The 19,452-nt window shown below is 43.5% G+C and overlaps 1 protein-coding gene across 12 annotated transcripts in view; it reads left to right on the forward strand.

Annotated features, from left to right (window-relative positions):
* CADPS (calcium dependent secretion activator) overlaps positions 1-19,452 on the forward strand; it is a 211,435-nt gene that overhangs the window by 115,548 nt on the left and 76,435 nt on the right. For 6 of the 12 annotated variants that reach the window (XM_065075553.1, XM_065075561.1, XM_065075555.1 and 3 more), the window contains exons 12-14: positions 1,742-1,753; positions 8,771-8,907; positions 14,093-14,280. In XM_065075553.1, coding sequence (XP_064931625.1) covers positions 1,742-1,753; positions 8,771-8,907; positions 14,093-14,280 — 337 coding nt within the window. The remainder of the gene's footprint in view (positions 1-1,741; positions 1,754-8,770; positions 8,908-14,092; positions 14,281-19,452) is intronic. The other 6 variants (XM_065075554.1, XM_065075556.1, XM_065075562.1 and 3 more) reach the window with 1 other exon arrangement.

A 19,452-nucleotide genomic window follows, 5' to 3' on the forward strand; every position in this document is an offset into this window, starting at 1 on the left:
CCTCTTGGTTGTGTTGTGCTGAAGCATGGAAGGGGGAAATGAGTCAGCTCCTCAGTTGGATGATGACTTGATCCTCCAGCATCCTCTGGGCTAGGCGAATAGTGCATTTTGTCCTCAGTCTTCCTTCCTCCTCCTCCTCCCTTGGATCTACATCCCTCTGAAAGCTCTTTGTGCACAGGACCTTCGTCCTGCAGGAGAGGGAGAGCAGCACGCCATAGCACACCCTCATCTCAGTAGTGAGGGCCACTGAGTTTTCATGTTTCAATGTCTGTTCATGGCAGTGCTCATCGCAAAAGTCATTGGGCACAGCAGTTAAATAATCAGAATCAGAAATGAGTCATGCGTGCCATACATGATGGCTTTTTGGGAGGCTTAAATGCACAAATACATATCTCAGCTCCTTCAGTCTTGAAATTCAAACATATCAAGTATTGCATTTTTAAAGGGTCTTGGTTTGTTTTGGGATTTTTTTGCCTTGTTTTTTTTTGGTTTGTTTTGGTTGGTGTTTACTTTTGGTTTTTTTGCCTGCACAAAGGTAAGGACTTTGGCAAGACACATTATTCTTGTACATTTACCTTTATACCTGTCAAACTTTTTGTGCTTATTAGAGGCTATGGTGAATGAGGATGTGCAAAGAAGTAAATGTTGAGCCATTTGATGAGTAACTGTTGTTATAGCTTTCATGTTGTAGCGGTTCGAGATGGCACATGCGCATGCATGCACCTGCAGACAAAATCCAGCCCTCCGCTCCTGTGATGGAGCTGTCTGTTCAAGAGAAACTTGGAAAGAACTTATTTAGCTGTTGGGGAAACTTGGGAGAAATAGTGAATTAATTTGGTTCCCACCTCTTTTGACTCAGTAGGCAGCAACTTCGAGCAGTGCTTAAATTCTCGGCCGCAGTTCCATAGCAGCACTTGACTTGGAAGTAAACAGACAGCTCCAAACCAGGGTGGAGTTTATTTTATTTGCAATTTAAGTACTGAAAAAAAAATAGATCCTGCTATTCATTAATTTTTGTATGACTCTACAATTTCTTTCATGTGGGTGAACAATCCCTGTTAGACTGAAAAGTTTTGCTTTTTTTTGTTTTGCTACTATTTAAAAGGAAAAGTCCATTCACGCAAAGCTGTGCTTTTCTCCAGTGTTCGCATTATAAAAAAAAAACCCAAAACTGTTCTTGTTTACTGTTGAAATCATGCACAGTATTCTAGTCAATAACGCTGCCAATACATATTACACCTTTTGGCAATATTTAAGCTTCATAAAAGTGGTCACTTGTCTGAAAGCACCAATCTTTATTTGTTCTGTGTTAGTGATGCATCAAACAAAATTCCCAAACATGCTCAACATTTTTTTTTAAACTCTTTTCTTTTTAACATGAAAGATTGGTCCATACTTGTTTTACGTATTGCTTGTGGTTAAATTTCCTTTTTTAATGTCTGTTTATATTTAATGACTGTTAATCACACCATATACAAAGAGTTGGTTGTTTTGAGAATTTGTAATGATTTGTTCCCCCATAATAAGTAGCAAGGTTTATTGAGCTGCTTAAGAAATTTTCAGCTGTAAGTGGGTTGTGGTTTTTTTTTGGTTGGTTTGATTTTCTTTAAGTTTCTTTTTCATTCTTTGCTTGAACCCAAATATTTAGCTGCTAGGTTAGGGCTCCTGTCTGCTTTCCTGAGCCTTGTTGCTAGTCTTTATGTTATTCTGGTTTGTTCCTTCTTACCCTGCTAACTTCTAGCTGGACTCAAGGGTAAGTGCTTCCCTGTAGCTAGCACAGCTCAGATAATCAGACTAGATTATCTGACATATGCAATGTGCTTTTTTTTTTTTCTCTTAAATCTTTCTCATGTTTAGATTTTGTAGTACAAACTTTCCATGTTATTTTCCTGAATTGAGGTTTGAAATGTAAGTTTCCATACTGAAATTAGGATGCATGTGATGTTTGCATAATTGCCTTCTCTCCCTGGCTTTCACATTGGCATCAAGTGATCCTCTTAGCAAAGCCAATCATTAACATTTCTATTTTTCATTCCAAGATGTAAATATTAATTAACATCACAATAAAACCGTAAATAATACCTTCTTTTGTTTCATGGAATTTACATCTAGTTGACTGCTTCCTGCCTGAAAACAGATCATTTTGCACTCTGACAATATCCTTTCTCTCCGTGCCGATGATTGGCTTGGTGCAGCGCACCAGCATGCGGGGTTAACCACGGACACCTCAAAGCATAGAAAGGTAGGGCAGGAGACCCCAAAGACCTAGACGAGGTGCAGGAGCCCCCCCAAAAAACCCTCCGCACATGCCTTCTGAAAACAAGCCTGAGTCATCGAGGTTTTTTGATAGGTTCCCTCTCCCGTAAACTCGGTAGGGGATGATTTTGGCAGCAAGCAGCAGCTCTCTGGGTCACCCTGGGTTTGGAGATGCTGACCCGTTCCAAATTAAATACATTAGTCACGGAGGAGTGCTGTGGTTCCCCCAAATTATCGTAAATTAATGTTTTAGCGTGGGTCTCAATCATCAATCAAAGCAATGCTTCTCAAAGAATAAGCCAGGGGAATTATTATTTTATCTTATCCCACTGAAATACCTTCTTTGAAAAAGATAAAAGCACAAGCTTGTGCTGTAAAAAAGGTGGTTCTTAGTCTTTGTTCAGTCTTAAACACCCCCAATACAAATCCTTTACTAGTGTTAAAAGCTGCTTCTCTAATACCTGGTGAGTGCTGCTTTCCTTAGGAGGGAATAGCATCAGTGGGTCATGAGAGCTGGCAAATATGTATCCAGAGTATCTGAATGCAATTATGAGAAGGAACAGGCGGTGTCATCCCTCCTGGCCATCCAACAAGACTCCTTTTTTCTTCTTCCTCCTTTTGTTTCTTTTTTCTTCTTCTTTTCTTTTTTTTCTCTGTGTGTATGTGTGTGCGTGTATAAATATACCCCTGGGGAGCAGGCAGAATTCCTTCTCAGCAGACACTTTCTTTTTTCTTTCTCTTTTTTTTTTTTTGTTTTCTAAATGTTTGGATTTCCAAAGAGGATTCTTATCAGACTTTACCACCAAAAAAAAAAAAAAAAAATTAAAAAAAAAAATGTTTAATTGGATGGAAATACAGATTTTTGCCACTTTGAAAGAAAGAAAGAAAGAGTGAATGAATGAATGAATGAACCTGGGTCTGGCAACATTACATGTATTTGCACTACAATGCATTGCTATCCTATTAGATTATTAGTTTTGTGCTTTAATTGCTTTATTTTTTTAGATAGTTAGAGATATCATGAGAGCGCTGCTGTGTCCTGTATTGTCAACTTGCAGATGCTTCATTGCAGGAATGCAGAATTAAAATGTCAATGCAGTTCTCACATAACTTGCATGAATTTAAAACTCGCCTGTAAATCACTTCTACATGCTTTAAGAAGCATGGGACTCTAACATATGAAATACAAATTCACAGGTTTCCACAGTCATGCAATTAAAAAAAATATAAATAGTTTAATAAACACTGTGAAACAGTGTTTTGTATTATAAATAGCTGATCTAAAACTCTGTTTTTAACTTGCCACACAAGGAAATAAGTAAGTGCATACTACAAATTCTTATTCATCTAACTGCCAAACATTAGATAACTTAGATTTCAATTCAGTGTCTGGTGTGTCTGGTGATTTACAGGAATGTTTCTGATCATTTATTAAAATTGTAACTCGAGGAGGAAAGAATTTGTTTGCAGCAGGGGAAAAGCCATAAAACACAGGAATAAACAGCCGATTCAATGTAAACCTGTCTCCTAACGTGGAATAAAACATAAAACCCCAGATTTAGATATCCAGCTGAGAGGCGAGTCCAGGCTGCTGCAGCGGCCGTGGCTCAGAGCGGGAGGAGGTTTGCAGAGCCCCGGACACTCGCATACACATCACCGCTCAGAGGTGGCGATGCTGCCGTGCACGGCAAGGAGGGGACTTGGGAAGTCACCAGCCGGCACTGCCAGCAGCTCGCTCACAAACAGCCTGGCATTTGAAGTCCCAGTATGTGGTTTCTTCCTTTTTTTTTTTCCCCACCCTCTTTCCAGACACTGGGATTTGCTGGTAAAGCCTCTCGCTCCGCGTGGCCAAACAAAACGAGGTTTCTAGGTGCTTCCCCAGGGTATTTCTTTAAGAAGTTGCAGCCCAGGTGTGCCCGTGCAGGAGCAGGAGGGGACACTGTGCGGCATGTTGTGGTGGGCACACCGTGGCTGGTGAGCTCCAAATGGGCTGGGGAACTTCTCCAGCTTTGCCAGGCCAGCGAAGAGTTTTCTAGAAATATCTGTAAATGAATAGCTGCCATCAATCATTGTCATTCCTTTATTTCATGTCTCCTGATGAGGTTGACTAGTGTCATTGTTTGTTACTGTCCAAACCACATCTTCATTCTTGTAATGTCAAGCAGATATGACAAGCACACATTTTCCAGATGAGTAAGATACAAAGTCACCTTTTAATTTACAGTTGTTTGGTTGTTTTTTTTTGTTTGTTGGGTTTTTTCTGTTCTTTTAATAAGCAAACGTGTTGTAAAATTTGCTGGACGTTCAGTTGCCTTTGGTACTAAAACAAAGTCACTCATTAACGAAAATAAATAAATCTGGAGTAAGAAATTCTTACAATAAAATGGCTACCCAGAGCCTTTTATAACAAGAATTCTTTTATGGAGCTTGTCCCCCGCTATTAACTTCAATGCTCTCAGAGCAAAATCTGCCAAAATTATTGCTGGAGCAAAAGAGATGCAGAGAGCTGGGAAATACATTGGAAAAAAAAAAAAAAAAAAAAAGAAAAGAAAAGAAAAGAAAGAAAGAAAGAATAAGAGATTTGACTGGTTTGTCTCTTCCTTTTTAAGTAACAGCTAAAGAGAAATATAGCCCTCAGAGGACCAAATGGTGAGACGGTCCTTTGGTTTTCCTTATTGCTGTTGAAATCTTTGTATTCCTTGCACTGGCAGATTTTTAATACTCTGATTTCAAACACTTGCAGGGAGTGTGTGACAGGGGGCTGTTAATGGAGTCAGTATAAAATGCAAACTGGATAAAAATGAAAAAATAAACCCAGCAGTGTTTAAAAAAGGACCATAATGTAGGTGACCAAGTGTAATATAAAAGGCCAGAGTCTGCAGTTTTCCAGAAGAAAAGGTTCGGGGAATCTGTGCTGCCAATTTACCTCCGCTGGCAGCCGCCCTCCCGAGACCACCATCGAACACCTTTCAGCTGCACTTGTGTGCAGCTTGTCTAAATATGTAAGATAACTTTTGTGGGCCTGCAGCAGCATTTTGGCTGGGGCCTCGAACAAAGAAGCACCAGCGAGCTTGGCACGGCACCTTGGGAAGGGATTGTAACTTACTGGAGCATCATATAACTTTCTTTCTTTGCTTCCTTCTTTCTTTTTAACCAGAATAACAGAGCAGGGTCAAAAAAGCAACCGTATTTGACTGAAACAAATAATTTAAAGTACTTGCAAATTAGCTGTACAGTTTGAGTGTGAATTTTAGCCATTCTCATTTTGTACTTTGTTTAAAATCACATTCAAACTGTACAAGCCATTTTGAAAAAGGTTGGATTATATATAAAACTTCATATGCAGATGTTGGCATTATTTTAAATCACACAGATCAGCTGTCTGGAGCAGAGGATGAATATATTTAGATCTATCCTATTCTTTTTGCATTGCCTAGGAAGCTTAATGCTTTTGGTATCTTTTGACGCCAAAATTTCATTTTTAAAAGTGAGTCCATTGGGAAAATCAAAATGCAAAAACAAATTGCACATGCATGGCATATTTATTTTCTAACAATTATTTAAGGGAAGTGAGTTTAGTGTAGGGTTGTCCTTTTTAACCTGTTCCTAGTTATTCTTAAGAATTTTAAGCATCTGTCCCAGAGCAGATACTCCATTTAAGAGACATACATGTGTGTATTACCATTCTCCAAAGACATCTTCACACCATGCCAGCTTTATCCCCTCTTTATCCCCTGCAGCTCTGCCAAAGCAAAGTGGTTTTGTTTGCTCACGCCTGAACTGCGGCAGGGGTTGCTGTGGCTGGTCACCTGCCTTCCCGTGGCAGAACACCACATTTTTAAACCATCAGCCAAGCAGAAGTCACATGGCTCATACTTTTTTGGACGCTCGAGCTTGCGCAGTTTCATGTCTGATGCCCGTCTCTTCAGGTGGTTGTTCTGAGATGGGGACATTGCAGGAAAATGGGCTTTCGAGGAGACACCCAATGGGATGCTCAGTAAGCTGTGGCTTCAAAGCGATTAATGAAAGGAAAATTGCTCCAGTTTATGGACAGTGTGAAGGCCATTTAATCTCTGTGTCCATTCTCACGCTTGGCAGGGAACTGTCTGTGCATCTGCCTTGGGCAGGGAGATGTTAAAAAGCCCAGGACAGCCCTTTGGCTCCATGGAAGCCAGCAGAGCCTCGGCTGGTCCACACCGACCAAAGGTCTGCCCTGTGCCTGCCTTGTTCAGAGAACATAAAGTGAGGAAAAGCTTATTAGTTTGGACTAAAAAAATACTCATATCAAACATGCTTTCTAGCACATCTGCTCAAAAAGCTTCACCAGCTAAAGGGCTAGAGGACTCTTTAAATTTCCAGCTGATTTACTCAGCTCTTGGAGCCTCGTTGGCTGAGCAGGAGGATTGACAGTGTATCAGGGCTCTTAATTGAAAAGTAATAAAATCTCTGAGCGAAGCTGGCAAATGAAGGCCTCCAGCCAATTTGTCAGCTTGCAGTCAACTCTGAGCTCAGAGCCGGGCAGAGCAGCAAACCATTAAAAACAGTCTGATAATATCTGTTAAAACATTTTACAGGCACTAGGGATGGAATCAACAACCAGCATAGAAAAACTCTTTGGGAGTGAATGCAATCAAATTGATTTTGGCCCAAAAGGACAGAGATGGTGGGGCAGAAAACTGTCAGAACAGACAGGAGCCGGGCTGTGCTGTGAGCCCAGGGCTGGGTGGGCTTCGCATTCTACCTCCAAGGATGCTGGTGAGGTGCCATGGAGGTGATGCACTCGTCAGGGAGGTTGTCCCCATATCCCTCACACTGCCACAGTGCTCAGCACCACCAGTGGCAGCTTCTTCTGTCCCTGTGCTAAATGCAAGGAGCCTCTGGTGGGGACAGAGCAGGGGATTTGGGACCAAAAGCTGGGGGGCATGGGGGAGGCAGCAGGACCCGGCACAAAACAAGGGAAGAGACCCTCAAAAATTAACCAGCTGTAGGAAAAGAAATCAGTGTTTATTCAGCAAGGTTTTAACAAGGAAAATTGCCAGCTACTGCTGAATTAAGTATTGCTAGCAGCTAATTGAAATGTTGCATGTTTTAATTTGTCTGATTTCTTTCCAGTGGGTGATGTTATTTATATAGTTTGTATATAGCTAACAACAGACTATAGAGAAGATTTAAAGATTGCTTCCAATGATCAGTAATATCTGAGAGCACAGACATGAACAAGGTATTTAGGAAGACATGCCACCTTTCGTGGCTTAATATTAAGTAACAAAACATATATAAAAGAACACTATCTCAGTATCATCCACTGTTTTTTTAATTATATTTTAAATGTTTTTAATTAAAGATTTTTATTTCTTCTGGCAAAGAGGGATTTTGTTTTAAAACAAATACAGTTACCATATACTACTATTGCAGAAAACTGCATTTCTTGTGTTCTTTCGGGCACATTGTTTCAAGGCCACCCAGTTCCCCTAGGAGACTATAAACAGGGGAAGGACTTAAATCCTGTTCTCTTTGTCGAGGATTTGGCAAGAACCCATGTAGGAGGAAGCTGAGCACGGACAAAACCAAGTGAAAGGTGTCCTTTAATTCCCCGGCCGCTGGTAGAACAAAGGCTTCTCCCAGCGGGGTCCCGGCTGGCCGCACCCAGGCCGGCTTGGCAGCTTCATTTCAACGGCTGAATTCGGTGTATTTTTAGTTAACCATGTTGAGATTAATTAATTAGCCCTTAGGAGTTAGTGCCTGTAAACGTCACCCAAAGCGGAGAAGTGTGAATACGTTGAGGCTGTTAAATCACCCAAAAATGGCAGCTCGGAATCCAGGCAGGGGAAATTCAGTCCCTCTGTCGGGATGACTGGCAGCTCCGGCGCACTATCGGGCTATTGCCTCAGTGACAACAAACCACATATCAATTTAACTTCTTAGCAATGCTTAAAAGAGCATCTTTTTATTTCAGCGAGGTAACATTCAAAGTTGTCATTAGGAAAAAAATTGCCATGGGGAGAAATACATTAGCGTTTGGAAAAAGAACACCACAACTGGTCTGATACCTATAAAACCTAGTAAATATAGAGAAAAATGCTACAGCTGTAACTTCATTAGAATGGCAGAATCTATTATAATTAACCGCAACTAACTAAATAGGAGCTAATTTACTTCTGTGAGCCAAAATTCTGTTAACTCAGAGTGTATTGTAAGATACAGAATAAGTTATTGGGTTTGTGTTCTGGTTTGAAGTACAGAATAAATGCACTATAATGAGCAGTTGACAAGATGTTAATTCTAAAATCTTTTGCCTAAATGCAATAAGATAGTCCTTAACTGATGCAAGTTGACAATGGGAGGTGAAAAGTGTACTGTATAGCCTGCAAAGAGAAAAGATAATGGCAATGTAGGGAAGAGAAGATCTTAGCTTTCATGCTTCATATTGTATATTTTTTTCTGTTGTATTTGTCAACTAAAATGTCTTATATCTCTCTAAATGATGTCTTTCTTTATATGTATAAATGAACAGATGCAGATAGAGCTCAAAAGCATGGCATGGATGAATTTATCTCTTCCAATCCCTGTAACTTTGACCACGCTTCACTCTTTGAGATGGTTCAGCGCCTCACTTTGGACCACAGACTTAATGATTCCTATTCTTGTCTGGCAAGTATATTCTTTGGTCTCTAGTGATATAAACATCAAGCAGCAAAGTCAAAGCTAGTGCAAGTGGGGGCTAATCCCCCTGTTGCTGGAAGATTGACTTCTGTATACACCAGGTTTGAATTTGGCCCAGAGGTATTTTGAGAGGCTACCTGCAGTGAGCTGACTGCTGTTCTTCTCCAGTTGCACTGTCTTTACCATTTCTGTTTGCAATGCTTAAAATGTTTCTTCCTGCAAAGAAAAATGCCAGTGTGGGGATGTGAAGTAGAGAGCAGTGTTTTGCAGCACTGCCTTCAGAGTCTCCTGGATGAAAGAACAGGGGAAAGATCCCATGTCAATGGAATCCCACCAGGAATAACTGTGGCCCAGCTTTGTGCCTCTTTATAAGCAGGAATCCCAAGCAGGTAACAGGTGGGACTAGGGGGATAACTGCAATGATGCTGCAGTCTGTCCATGCTCATGTAGTCGCATGTCCATCCTGATTATTCTCATGAACACAGGTTGCAACTCTCAGCCCACTGTTGTGTAACATGGTCTGTAGTACAGTGGCACTGAGATGTTCCAGGACAGTCTGTAGCCTTGGGCTGGAGCACATTCCTTGTTGGGTCTTAGGTATTGTGAGGATTTAAATGGCAAATATGCTTTAACAATATAACTTGAAAATTGATTTTTTTTTTTAGTGGTGTTGGTGGGGAGGATGAAGAGGCTCTTAGTTTTTGAGAAAACAGGATGAAGCCTTTCTAGAGGGGCCTGAAATGCCAGTCTTGTCCTGAACATGGCATGGGACAGATCCTGACCTGTCACCCTCCTAGTGTTGCACAGAAGCCTCCATCCTGGGGTCTGTGTGTTCAGCAGAAGGACCACCCCGTGCCAATAGCCTTCACCTTTTGCCAGCTGTGCAGTCCCTGGAGATGGGGCTCTTGAGGGGCTTGCTGTTAAAAGCAGCAACCTGGGAACACAACTGAGCGGTCAGCAGTAAGACTGTCAGTCTCCAGTCCTGTCCTCCACGTCCCCCTCCACCATGTTGCTCCTCTCACCAGCTCTGCTCCTAAGATCCAGTAAATGCCACTAGCAGTAGTGAGTTGTCACCTTCCTGATGAGAGGCAGGGCTAGGAGGTATGGTGGTGGACGTCCCCTGAGGTAAGGATGGGGTGGGGGAAGGCTTCAGTGTGCACTTTACCCGCAGACACCCAAGTGGTACTAGTAGGCTTGGTGGGAGCATTGTCAGACCTGCAGCAGGTTTCTCACCAGTTCCATCGAGGTCTTCGCTCTGGCAGGCAGTGAATTTGGCATGCAGCTTCTGCTCCCCACGCATGGCTGACCCTAGGAAGACCATCCCCATCCATGCATGTCTGACAGGTTGGCTTGCAGCTGGATTGTCTCTGTGCAGTCTTGGGCCTGGTGAGAGAGCTGTGGCCATTTAATTAAATTCATGGTGACGTGCAAGGCCATCACTGAAAATTATTAACAATGTTTCTCTTCAAGAAACCCACCAGCCACACTTCTGCTTGTTATCAAGATGCTTAGGCCCTTGCTAGAAGCTACCAGAGTGCTGGAGCTCCCCTCAGAACCAAGACTTGTGCCTCTTCAGAGCAGAGCATCACCAATTAACCATCTTCTTTCAAAGCACCCATTGCAGAGCGTTATATAGAAGAGAATAATGACCTGTGTTCACCTACGCTTGGATCTCACATGCTTCTTTACTTCTTTTACTATGGCTTTGTCCCGATTACGGTGTGAAAAAAAACAGACTGACCTCAAAATTTGACCTCAGCTGCAAAGAGCTCAGGTTGCTCTTGCTATATCTTTGGGATGTTTGTGATACCACTGCACTGGCTTGCCTGGAGGAGCTGTGAGCCAGTGGTAAGCCTGCTCTGTCCACTCTTTGTGCCGCTGGACAATTGTTATTCTCCTTACAGGACATTCCCATGCAAGGTCCCACAGAGTTTTGCTGCATCACACCTCTTCTTGTTTTCAAAAGTGGACATGGAAGTGCCAGGGAAGACTTCCCCAGACACAGTGGCTCACCCTGACACAGAGGATAACTCGGCATCACCTCCTTTCCGTGGAACCAGGTTAAACAACGTTATTGCAAGCCCACTCTCTGGCTGAGCCAGGCATCCCCGTGAAAACAAACAGGCTGGCTGACTAATCCCGGCTGCAGCAGAAGTGATGTTTGCTGGCAGAGAGCACTGTGCTGAGGAAGGGGAAGAGCGTTGTCTGCATCGCTTGCTGAGGGCTCCTGCCCATCATCACAAGCTGGTAGCGCAGTCACGTTCACACCTCTTCCTGGACTTCTGGGAAGAGTATGCAGCTCTTCCAGCTTAGTATGGACCTCATATGAAGAGGCATGAGTCTTCATGCCTTTCTGCTTGGACTTGTCTGTTATTTCTGACACTGCCCTTCAGCTCTTCCCAAGACTTCCCAGCCCACTGCTGGCACCCAGCTTATGCAGCTGGGTCCCTGCTGGAGCTCAGTTTCCCGTGACGTGTTCATTCACGAGATTCGTAGAATACAGCACAGCATGCACTGAGGAAAGGTGGTCTTCCAGGGTGCCCAGCTTACCTGAGATTATGTTAAGGGGTCAGATTAAAAGGTCCATGAAGCAGACTACCAAAATGAAATTGTTTTGTTTTACTTATGATAAACGAGAAAATTCAGCTACTGAAAGCTGAAAATATTCCCTCAGAAACCCTATTTTCTGCAAAAGCTGTGTTTACCTTTAGAAAAATTGCCAGTGGTTCACCAACCCAGACCAAGCCTTGCTTTACCCAGCTTCAAAGCTCCCATTGCATTTCTCACTGGTGCCTGAGACACTTGTCCTCTTCTCAGTGCAGTTCAGCTTGTTGAACACAGTCAGTTGTGCTCTATGGCCTTCCTGCAACATCCCCTCTAGGTTTCTTCATGCCATTGAAGACCATCTGGGAGACCAAACTGAGCTATACCTAGCTGCGCTGGGGTGAGAAACCCAGTGTGTCACCAGTATCAGCTGTATTTACCAGACTGGCTGGTTGTCAGCTGATTGTGCCAGGCAAATCTTAATTAAAAGCCAGGATCTGCCTGAAGATGTGGGGGATTTGTATGAATACCACCTTTCATCAAACCTTAGATTTACTGCTCCTTTGGAGCCCAATTCAGCAGCAGGATTTTTATTCCAGACTTCTGCTGTATAAAAGGAGACTACGTGGTCCTCCTGGGTCCTGGATCTCTCCACCCATAGTCTGCTTGCGTATGCTCTTATGAGGTATCGTGGTATGAGGCTTATCACTGAACCTCTGAGCTTCTGCCCAGGCTTGCCCTCAGTGAGTCATGGCAGTGATCTTGAGTGGTTGCCCCCACCCCGTGTGTCCCCCTGAGGACCAGCACTGGTCTGAGCCCAGTGCAGAGGAGCAATGTGGGCTGTGCTGGGTCTCCGGGTCCAGCCGCCTGCTTCTTTCACCCCAAATTCTGGGCTTGATACCTGGCTCCAGTGAAATTAAGGCCAGCCTTCCCATTGATATCAGTAGGGCCAAGTTTTCATCCCATTGGGAGGACTGAGTCCTTTGTATGTGTTGGGTGAATATAACAATTTCATCTGCATTTCTACCCCAGTAACCAAATGCACACATCTTTCTATCACAGAACAGTTACGACATTTCTATATTCTTACTACACCTGTTCACCAAAGACTTGGGTGAAGAGAGGCAAGGTGAAGAGATGGTCCAAGGATGTAACAAACAGGCAACATAAAGAAATCCAGAATCAAGCATAATACAATCAACCAGAAAGCAAACGAAAATACTATTAAAAGCAGCAAAGGCAGATACACCCCTCCCAAAAAATAGCCTTCCAGAGTGCTGTCCCATCTGCATTGTTCTGTGGCTTCATTTTGAAATGTGCACTTCTAGTGATCCCAGCACTGTAGCTACTCCCTATATCTATCATTTTCCCCTCATTATTTTGATTCTTTTCTCAATCTGTTTTGGAGTTGGCCCAATAAGGATGAGCAAATCCTTCTCTATGTCTTTGAGCTCTTAATTGATATTTCTTCAACTCTTTTCAAAGCAGCTATTTTGGCATCTAGAAAAGATTTGGTGTCATCTGAGTGGTAGAAAATATATTTTAATCTTTCACAGCAGTGTTGTTTCTAAGATGTAGCATTTGGGGTAACAGATGGGGTGGCAAAGAAGTTGCCTATAGGGGCAGTGCTCTGCCTCAACTACTCTCCCGCCCGCTGCAGGAACTTTTCAATTAAACGATGAAAGATTTTGCAGCTTGATGCATTCCAGAGCTGCGTCTTAGCAATTGTTTAGCACCCAAATTTCCATGTAAATATTGATGGTTTTTCAGCATTTTGAAAAGAAATCTACAAGAATATTCGTGCTCTCGCTACCGCTTTTCCTGAAGGAAGAGGAGTGCCCAGCTCCTGTCCTGGGGCATTCACCGGAGCCCTTGCGGGAAGAGCATCTTCCTCAGGAGCCCCGACGTTGCACCACAAGCCATGTGTCACCAGGCCCTCAGGACTGACAGACAGAAGTAGTCTGAGGTTTCTGGATGTGTAAAGAAACCCTGCTCGTGAGCAGAGCTTCCCTTTGCTTCGATGCCAAGGAGGTGGGCAATGGCAGAGCGCATTGTCAGTGGTACACAATAAGGACGATGGAAAATGTCCCTTTCTGATACTGCAGAGCTGCCTTCCTCCATCTGCAAGATGTTCCTACCTGCCAGACACAAGAGAAGTCATTATTCAGTGTAATCCTCCATGTACTCCTGCAAATCAATCTTCTTGCTCCTGGCCGAATGTACAATCCCAGCCCCAAAATGAGATTACTGTTTCATGCTGTTTAAATAACCAAACCTTTGTCATTTTTAAAGGTCCAAGTATTTATTTTTCCTTTTTTTTTTTTTTAATTTCTTTTTTTATTTTTCTTTGCTAGGCACTGACATGAACTGGCCTCACTTTTCAGCATTTTAAATGCCGTTTTCCTTTAAGGGTAGTATAATACGCTTTTGTTAACAGTTGCACTGAGTATATGCTGTGTTTGGATAATGATATACAGACTGTGTAAGAGTGACCTCTCTCCTTTTTCCTTAAAGTAGCCTTAGATTTGTATTTCTTTTATTAGAACAGTTGACCACTACACTTCCAAATCTGATAGCCTTTGTATTTAATAACCTATATTTGAAATCAAGTCTCTTTATTTCTAAACAGGGCTGGTTTAGTCCTGGCCAGGTCTTTGTGCTAGATGAGTATTGTGCACGTAATGGAGTGAGAGGCTGTCACAGACATCTCTGCTACCTCAGAGATTTGCTAGAACGCGCAGAAAACGGAGCTATGATTGACCCCACCTTACTTCACTACAGCTTTGCCTTTTGTGCATCACATGTTCATGGCAACAGGTAAGGAATTCTTCTTGGCTAGCAGCTCCCTGCCAGCAAGGGATGACTTTGTCAAACATAGGTTTCCTTGGATAGCGCACAACAGTCCCCAATTTGTTTTCACAGTGGATGTTTGGCAGCAGCGCTTCTAGTGGCATAGTCAGTTTGTTTGTTTGTTGCGTTGCTTGTTTAATGTAAGCAATAAAAATGCACATAGAGCATCCAGAAATGAGAGGGTTTAACTTTCTTGCCCAGGCACCTGCTAGATGCAGTGCTGGACAAGGTAGACTTGAAGTACGTGTGACTGCCACAGGTTGAATAAATAGAAGTAAATGATATACTGTGCTGCTTTAGTTGCTGCGTGAGAGGATCTGACAAGTTGCAGCCCTGAAATTTTCAGCAGTATCAAACTTTAGTGTTCAGAAAGGCTTTAAGCCCTCGGGCACCCCTGTCTCCTTTAAAGTTTGTGTGACGTCAGTTTGGAAATTGCTTAGACATAACTGAAAATTTTATCTTGCTACTGTTGAAAAGCAATTTCCATTTCAGAAGTATCCCATTCCTTTCTCTCAAAGGTGGCAAACCTTGGATGGGAGGAATTGGAACTGTGCTTTTTCCTTTCCTATTTATTCTGTTGACAGCTGTAGCGTCTGCTACATCTGCTTTTTTCTGTTAAGTTGCATTATATACTTTGAGATATCACTCTTTCTTGCGTATGCTCCTAAAGGAAGGAATGTTATGAAATAATTATGTGTTTTCATAAACCTTCTGATAAATACCATCCTGAATTATGACACACATTGCCCAGGTTTCACGTTGCAAGGCTGCCGCTTGCTTTTGCAGTTACTTTCATACATCTTGTCATGGAAACCGAGTTTTCACTTCCTTAGTTTCTTTTTTAGTTCTGACTTTCTTTTGCTTATTCGTTCCTTCTTTGCCAATTGTTAATTTGATTTCAGTTATTTGCTCTCAGTTTAGTTTCCTTTTGGTTTATTTTGAGTTTCTTCATGCTTTCTTCTTGTTTCTTTCACTTTTGCTGCTGGCCTTGCCCCCCGCGTTTCAATCACTCCCCAAAGCCAACACATGGCAGAATTACTTGGTGGGTCACAGCCAAGTGCAGACGGCGAGGGGGGCAAAGTGTCTCATGCCCCTGCCGCCGAAGCGGAGACTAAAAAGGATTCCAAAAAGGAGTCCAAAAAAAGGAAAGATTCCAAATCCCAGCCGAATCCAGAGCCAAAAAGGTAAGCAAAAGCACACAGTGCACAGGAGTGTGTTGTGGAGGGCACCGGGCTCCTCGGTCACTGAGCACACTGGGCAGGCTGTGTCCCTGCGGCACAGGGACACCTGCCACAGCACTGGTGTTTGGGTCACACGCTCTCCTGGGAGCTGAATGGTGTTTGGGCACCCACGTCCCATAGGTGGTCAGGGCCATGAGTTTTTTGGAGATTGCTGACACAGCATGTAGGGGATGAGACTGAGCAGGGAAAACCGGCTGCCCCCATGCCCCCTCTTCCATAGACAAGAGGCTGTTGTGGGGACAGGACCTGCTTCAGAGCATGCTTAGCCCATAACAGAGAGGAGATCAGATGCTGACCATGACTACTGCAAGTACCTCTTCACAGGATCCAACATAACCAGAGCTAGAGCCTCCTCTTCATCAGGGCTGGCAGCAGGAGGTGTCTGATGGTACTGGCCAGGGTGACACCCCACCATTCCATCCCCATGAGGCCAGAGATTTGTGGGCTCAGGAAAATGTCTTGCCTTAAAACCCGTGTGGTGTGTAGATCCCAGTAAGGTGCCTGTACAGCCGTCCAGGGCTGCATTTGGCTGCTGCACCGTGCTGGGAGGCTACTGGGTGCTGCCAAAGGGACTGCTAGCCACAGCCAGGCTATTCCAGTAATTCATCTGAAATACAGAGTGTTTCAAAAAGAAAGACCCAATATGTTACAATTACACAAAAATTTACAAATGGTTTAATGAGTTATCAAGTTTTAGTAACCTTTTTATAAATGCTCTATGTTCTTTCCACCTGCTGTATGGGCAATATTGAGATGATAGCTGAGAGTTCATGGTTGCAGAGAAATAGCGATTTCAAATTGGGTCCATCATTTTGAAACACCCTGTGGTTTAAGAAAGGAACGAGATGTTTTGCTGTGACTTAGCTGTCTTTAGCTGATGGTTGGCTGAAGGTTTATATTCCTTCTTGTTCACTGCCATGTCTCCATTGCCTGGGGATTACGGGAGCTACAAGGCTGAAGCATTGCGTCTTCTCACCGAGGAAAGGCTCTGCCCAACACCCAGGAGCTGGGGGAGTTTGGTACAGAGACTGTGAGTGCAGTTCCTGGCCTCTGCTGCTGGGAGGTCACCAAAAGGGACCGCAGGGGGTCTGAGAGAAAGCACCACTCCATACCTTTGGTGTCTGCTATCAGAAATCTGAATATCTGAGCAGAAGAGTCACGATTTCTTTTTGGAAAGCTGTTAAGGCCACATGCATCGTGCGTTTGCAAGCTGGCTGGCAGGGAGCGACCGAAAGCCAATATTTACCCGTACAGTCCTTACTGGCAGTTGCGACATGTGTAAAGCCGAGTTCGCGTTAGCTATGTCCCTTTCTCCCACCTGCCACAGCCATACGTTGCTCGTTGCTGTAGGGCTGGCCGTGCTGTCCCTGGGAAACCTATAGCTCATGGCAAAGCTGAAAACTCTCTGTGTAAAATTTGTCAAGGCAGGAGCACACCTGGCCTGGGACCTGTCACAGTGTCTGATAGAGCATCTTGGAGCCTTGCATTTAATTGTTGTTGGTATACACAGTGGTCTTGGAAGGATTAAAGTTATGACATATTTTTCTGTTTAACAAAGGCTTCTTTTTCTGTCAAATCTGAGAAAGTGTCAATTTTCTTTATAAAAGGAAGTTCCTTCACTTTTATACAGTAAAGAAAAAAGCCTGAATGGGTGGTTTAGCTTTCCCCAGAATGAGGTTGGCTGTCAGTCAGAATATGCCACCCAGTAATGAAGGTCGAGCAGGGAGCTAATTCCATGTGGCTATCAATCTCCTGTATTAGCAGCAGACAGTGATGGAGCTGAGGTGGGCTGTCTGTTTGTATCGTGTTTGCATAAGGTCAGGCAGCGAGACAACAGTCGCTCGCAGTCAGCGGGGAAGTGCAGGCGGGCTGCAGTGCGGATGCTGAGGACAGCCCGAAGGTCAAGGCTGACAGGATGACAGGCGTGAGCACAGGGACGATGACTCCTCGCCTGTCTGGTCTCTGCCTCGGTGGCATGGCCACCAGAGCTGGGACGGGAGCAGAGCGTCTGCTGGTGGAAATGCACCTCCAGCTTGGAGCTGACCCTGCGACTACAGCAGGTGAAATGGTCAAAACAGGATTTGAGGGGATGTTCTGGAGCCCTGTTGCTTCATATGTCAGGGTTTAGTGTCTCTCCCTCCTTTGGGCTCCTGTAGCTTATTCAGACCCCTGAAAGCCTGACATAATCTCTCCAAACCAAGGCTGTAAATCACTGCTATTTGCATGACAGTCCCCTTAATTTTTCTGTTAACTTCAGCCTTTTCCAAGTAAAAATTGAGTTAAATGTAAATTGCTTGTCCTAAGTTTCACCTCCTGCAGAGATACCTGAATACGTAACATGCAGGCTGTCAGAAAGGTGGGGACCAGCAAAAGACTGAATATCCACATGACTTTCTGCTACCCAGGTACTCGCTGTTCACGAAGACTGAGGAGCTTGAGACTTTTTCGCTATTGTGGTCACTACTGAGTTGATAACAGGTTTTTTGCCCACCAAGCATCACTGGATGCCTTTTGTAAAGTCCTGCTCTTATGAAAGCTGTTGTGATTTCTGATGTATTTACCTACCTTACAGCTAAGAAATGCATAGCATTATTCAGGCATCTGACAACACACACTGTGTGTTTGCTGATGTCCATTTGTTTTTGGTACCCATAGTATTGAGGCCGTCACTTTCCTTTATCAATAGTCCTCCAAAAAAACTAGCAAAGGTGAGAAGCAGGAATGGTTTTTAGAAGACATCATGATTTTGGATAAAACTGTAAAAGGTCTTACACGATCGCTCGAGTCCTTCCCTGTGTTCTGTTGCTGTGTTTGTCACTGTCTTCACCTTGGAAGGCTGTGACAGCACTGACAAAGCAGAGAAGTGATGTGTTAGAGAAGCCTCACTGCTTCCCTGTTTGTGCATGGGACAGGCATTGCAGAACAGAAAGTTGAGCTCAGCTTTCCCAGGCCCAAAGACAGCGCCTAAACTCTGAAGGGTGATTCCTGCCCCTTTCGAACAAGTAGCTTTCAGGAGTGACCTTGGTTTCGCATGTGCCTTTTTTTGATTTAGCCATATGAAAACTTTCATTTTAAATGTTAAAGTTGGCATCAAAAAGGACACTTTCTATGCTTGCTAATCCCAAACTTTAAAAAATAAGACTAGAATATTGTTTGTGTGCGTGATAAGTATTAGAAGACACAGAGCTTACCAAAAACAGGATGTCAGACTGAATCCCCTCCAGCCCAATAATGATTGAACAACATCATTCTCTGCGAGTTGTTCAATGAGTATTTACCCATGGTCCAAGCAGTTACCAGTATCTATATTAATCAATTTGGTATATCAGTGATTTGCCTTTTCCACTATAAGCTGGAAAAACTTGTTTTCAAGAAGTAGCTCTTTCATTAGCTAACATTAGTTTTAGCTTTCATTAGTTTTTTACAACTGTAAGCCAGCAGAAATAATATTGTTGTCATAAACCTTGGGGAACTGAAAAGTCTACACAACACATTTGTAATTTTTTCCATTGTATTCTAATTACATTTCTGGCTGTTTCACATAAAGGCAAGATTTGCATACAGCTAGTTAAAAAAAAAAAAAAAAAGAAAGGCATTTTTTGTCCCTTAAAAGAAGTAGCAAATATATCAACACTTTATCCCAGTATCTTCACATGCTCCCCATAGTACTTTGTGTTTAGTTTCCACATCTCATTGAGATGAACCACCCTGGCTGCAGGAAGGCAGGTTAAAGCCAGGCAGGGCGGCGTAATGCCGTAACCTTTCATTAGGTGCCGACTCCATGTCCCAACCAGCCCCGTGACGAGTCTGCAGTGACACAGCGTGCGTGACGGCCGTGTGTCGGATGGGATCCCGCGTCTGTGCTGAAGGGAGGTGGGTTGCCAGCCACCAGCAGATA

The sequence above is a fragment of the Columba livia genome, chromosome 10, assembly GCF_036013475.1.
Source record: "Columba livia isolate bColLiv1 breed racing homer chromosome 10, bColLiv1.pat.W.v2, whole genome shotgun sequence".
Taxonomy (NCBI): Eukaryota; Metazoa; Chordata; class Aves; order Columbiformes; family Columbidae; genus Columba; species Columba livia.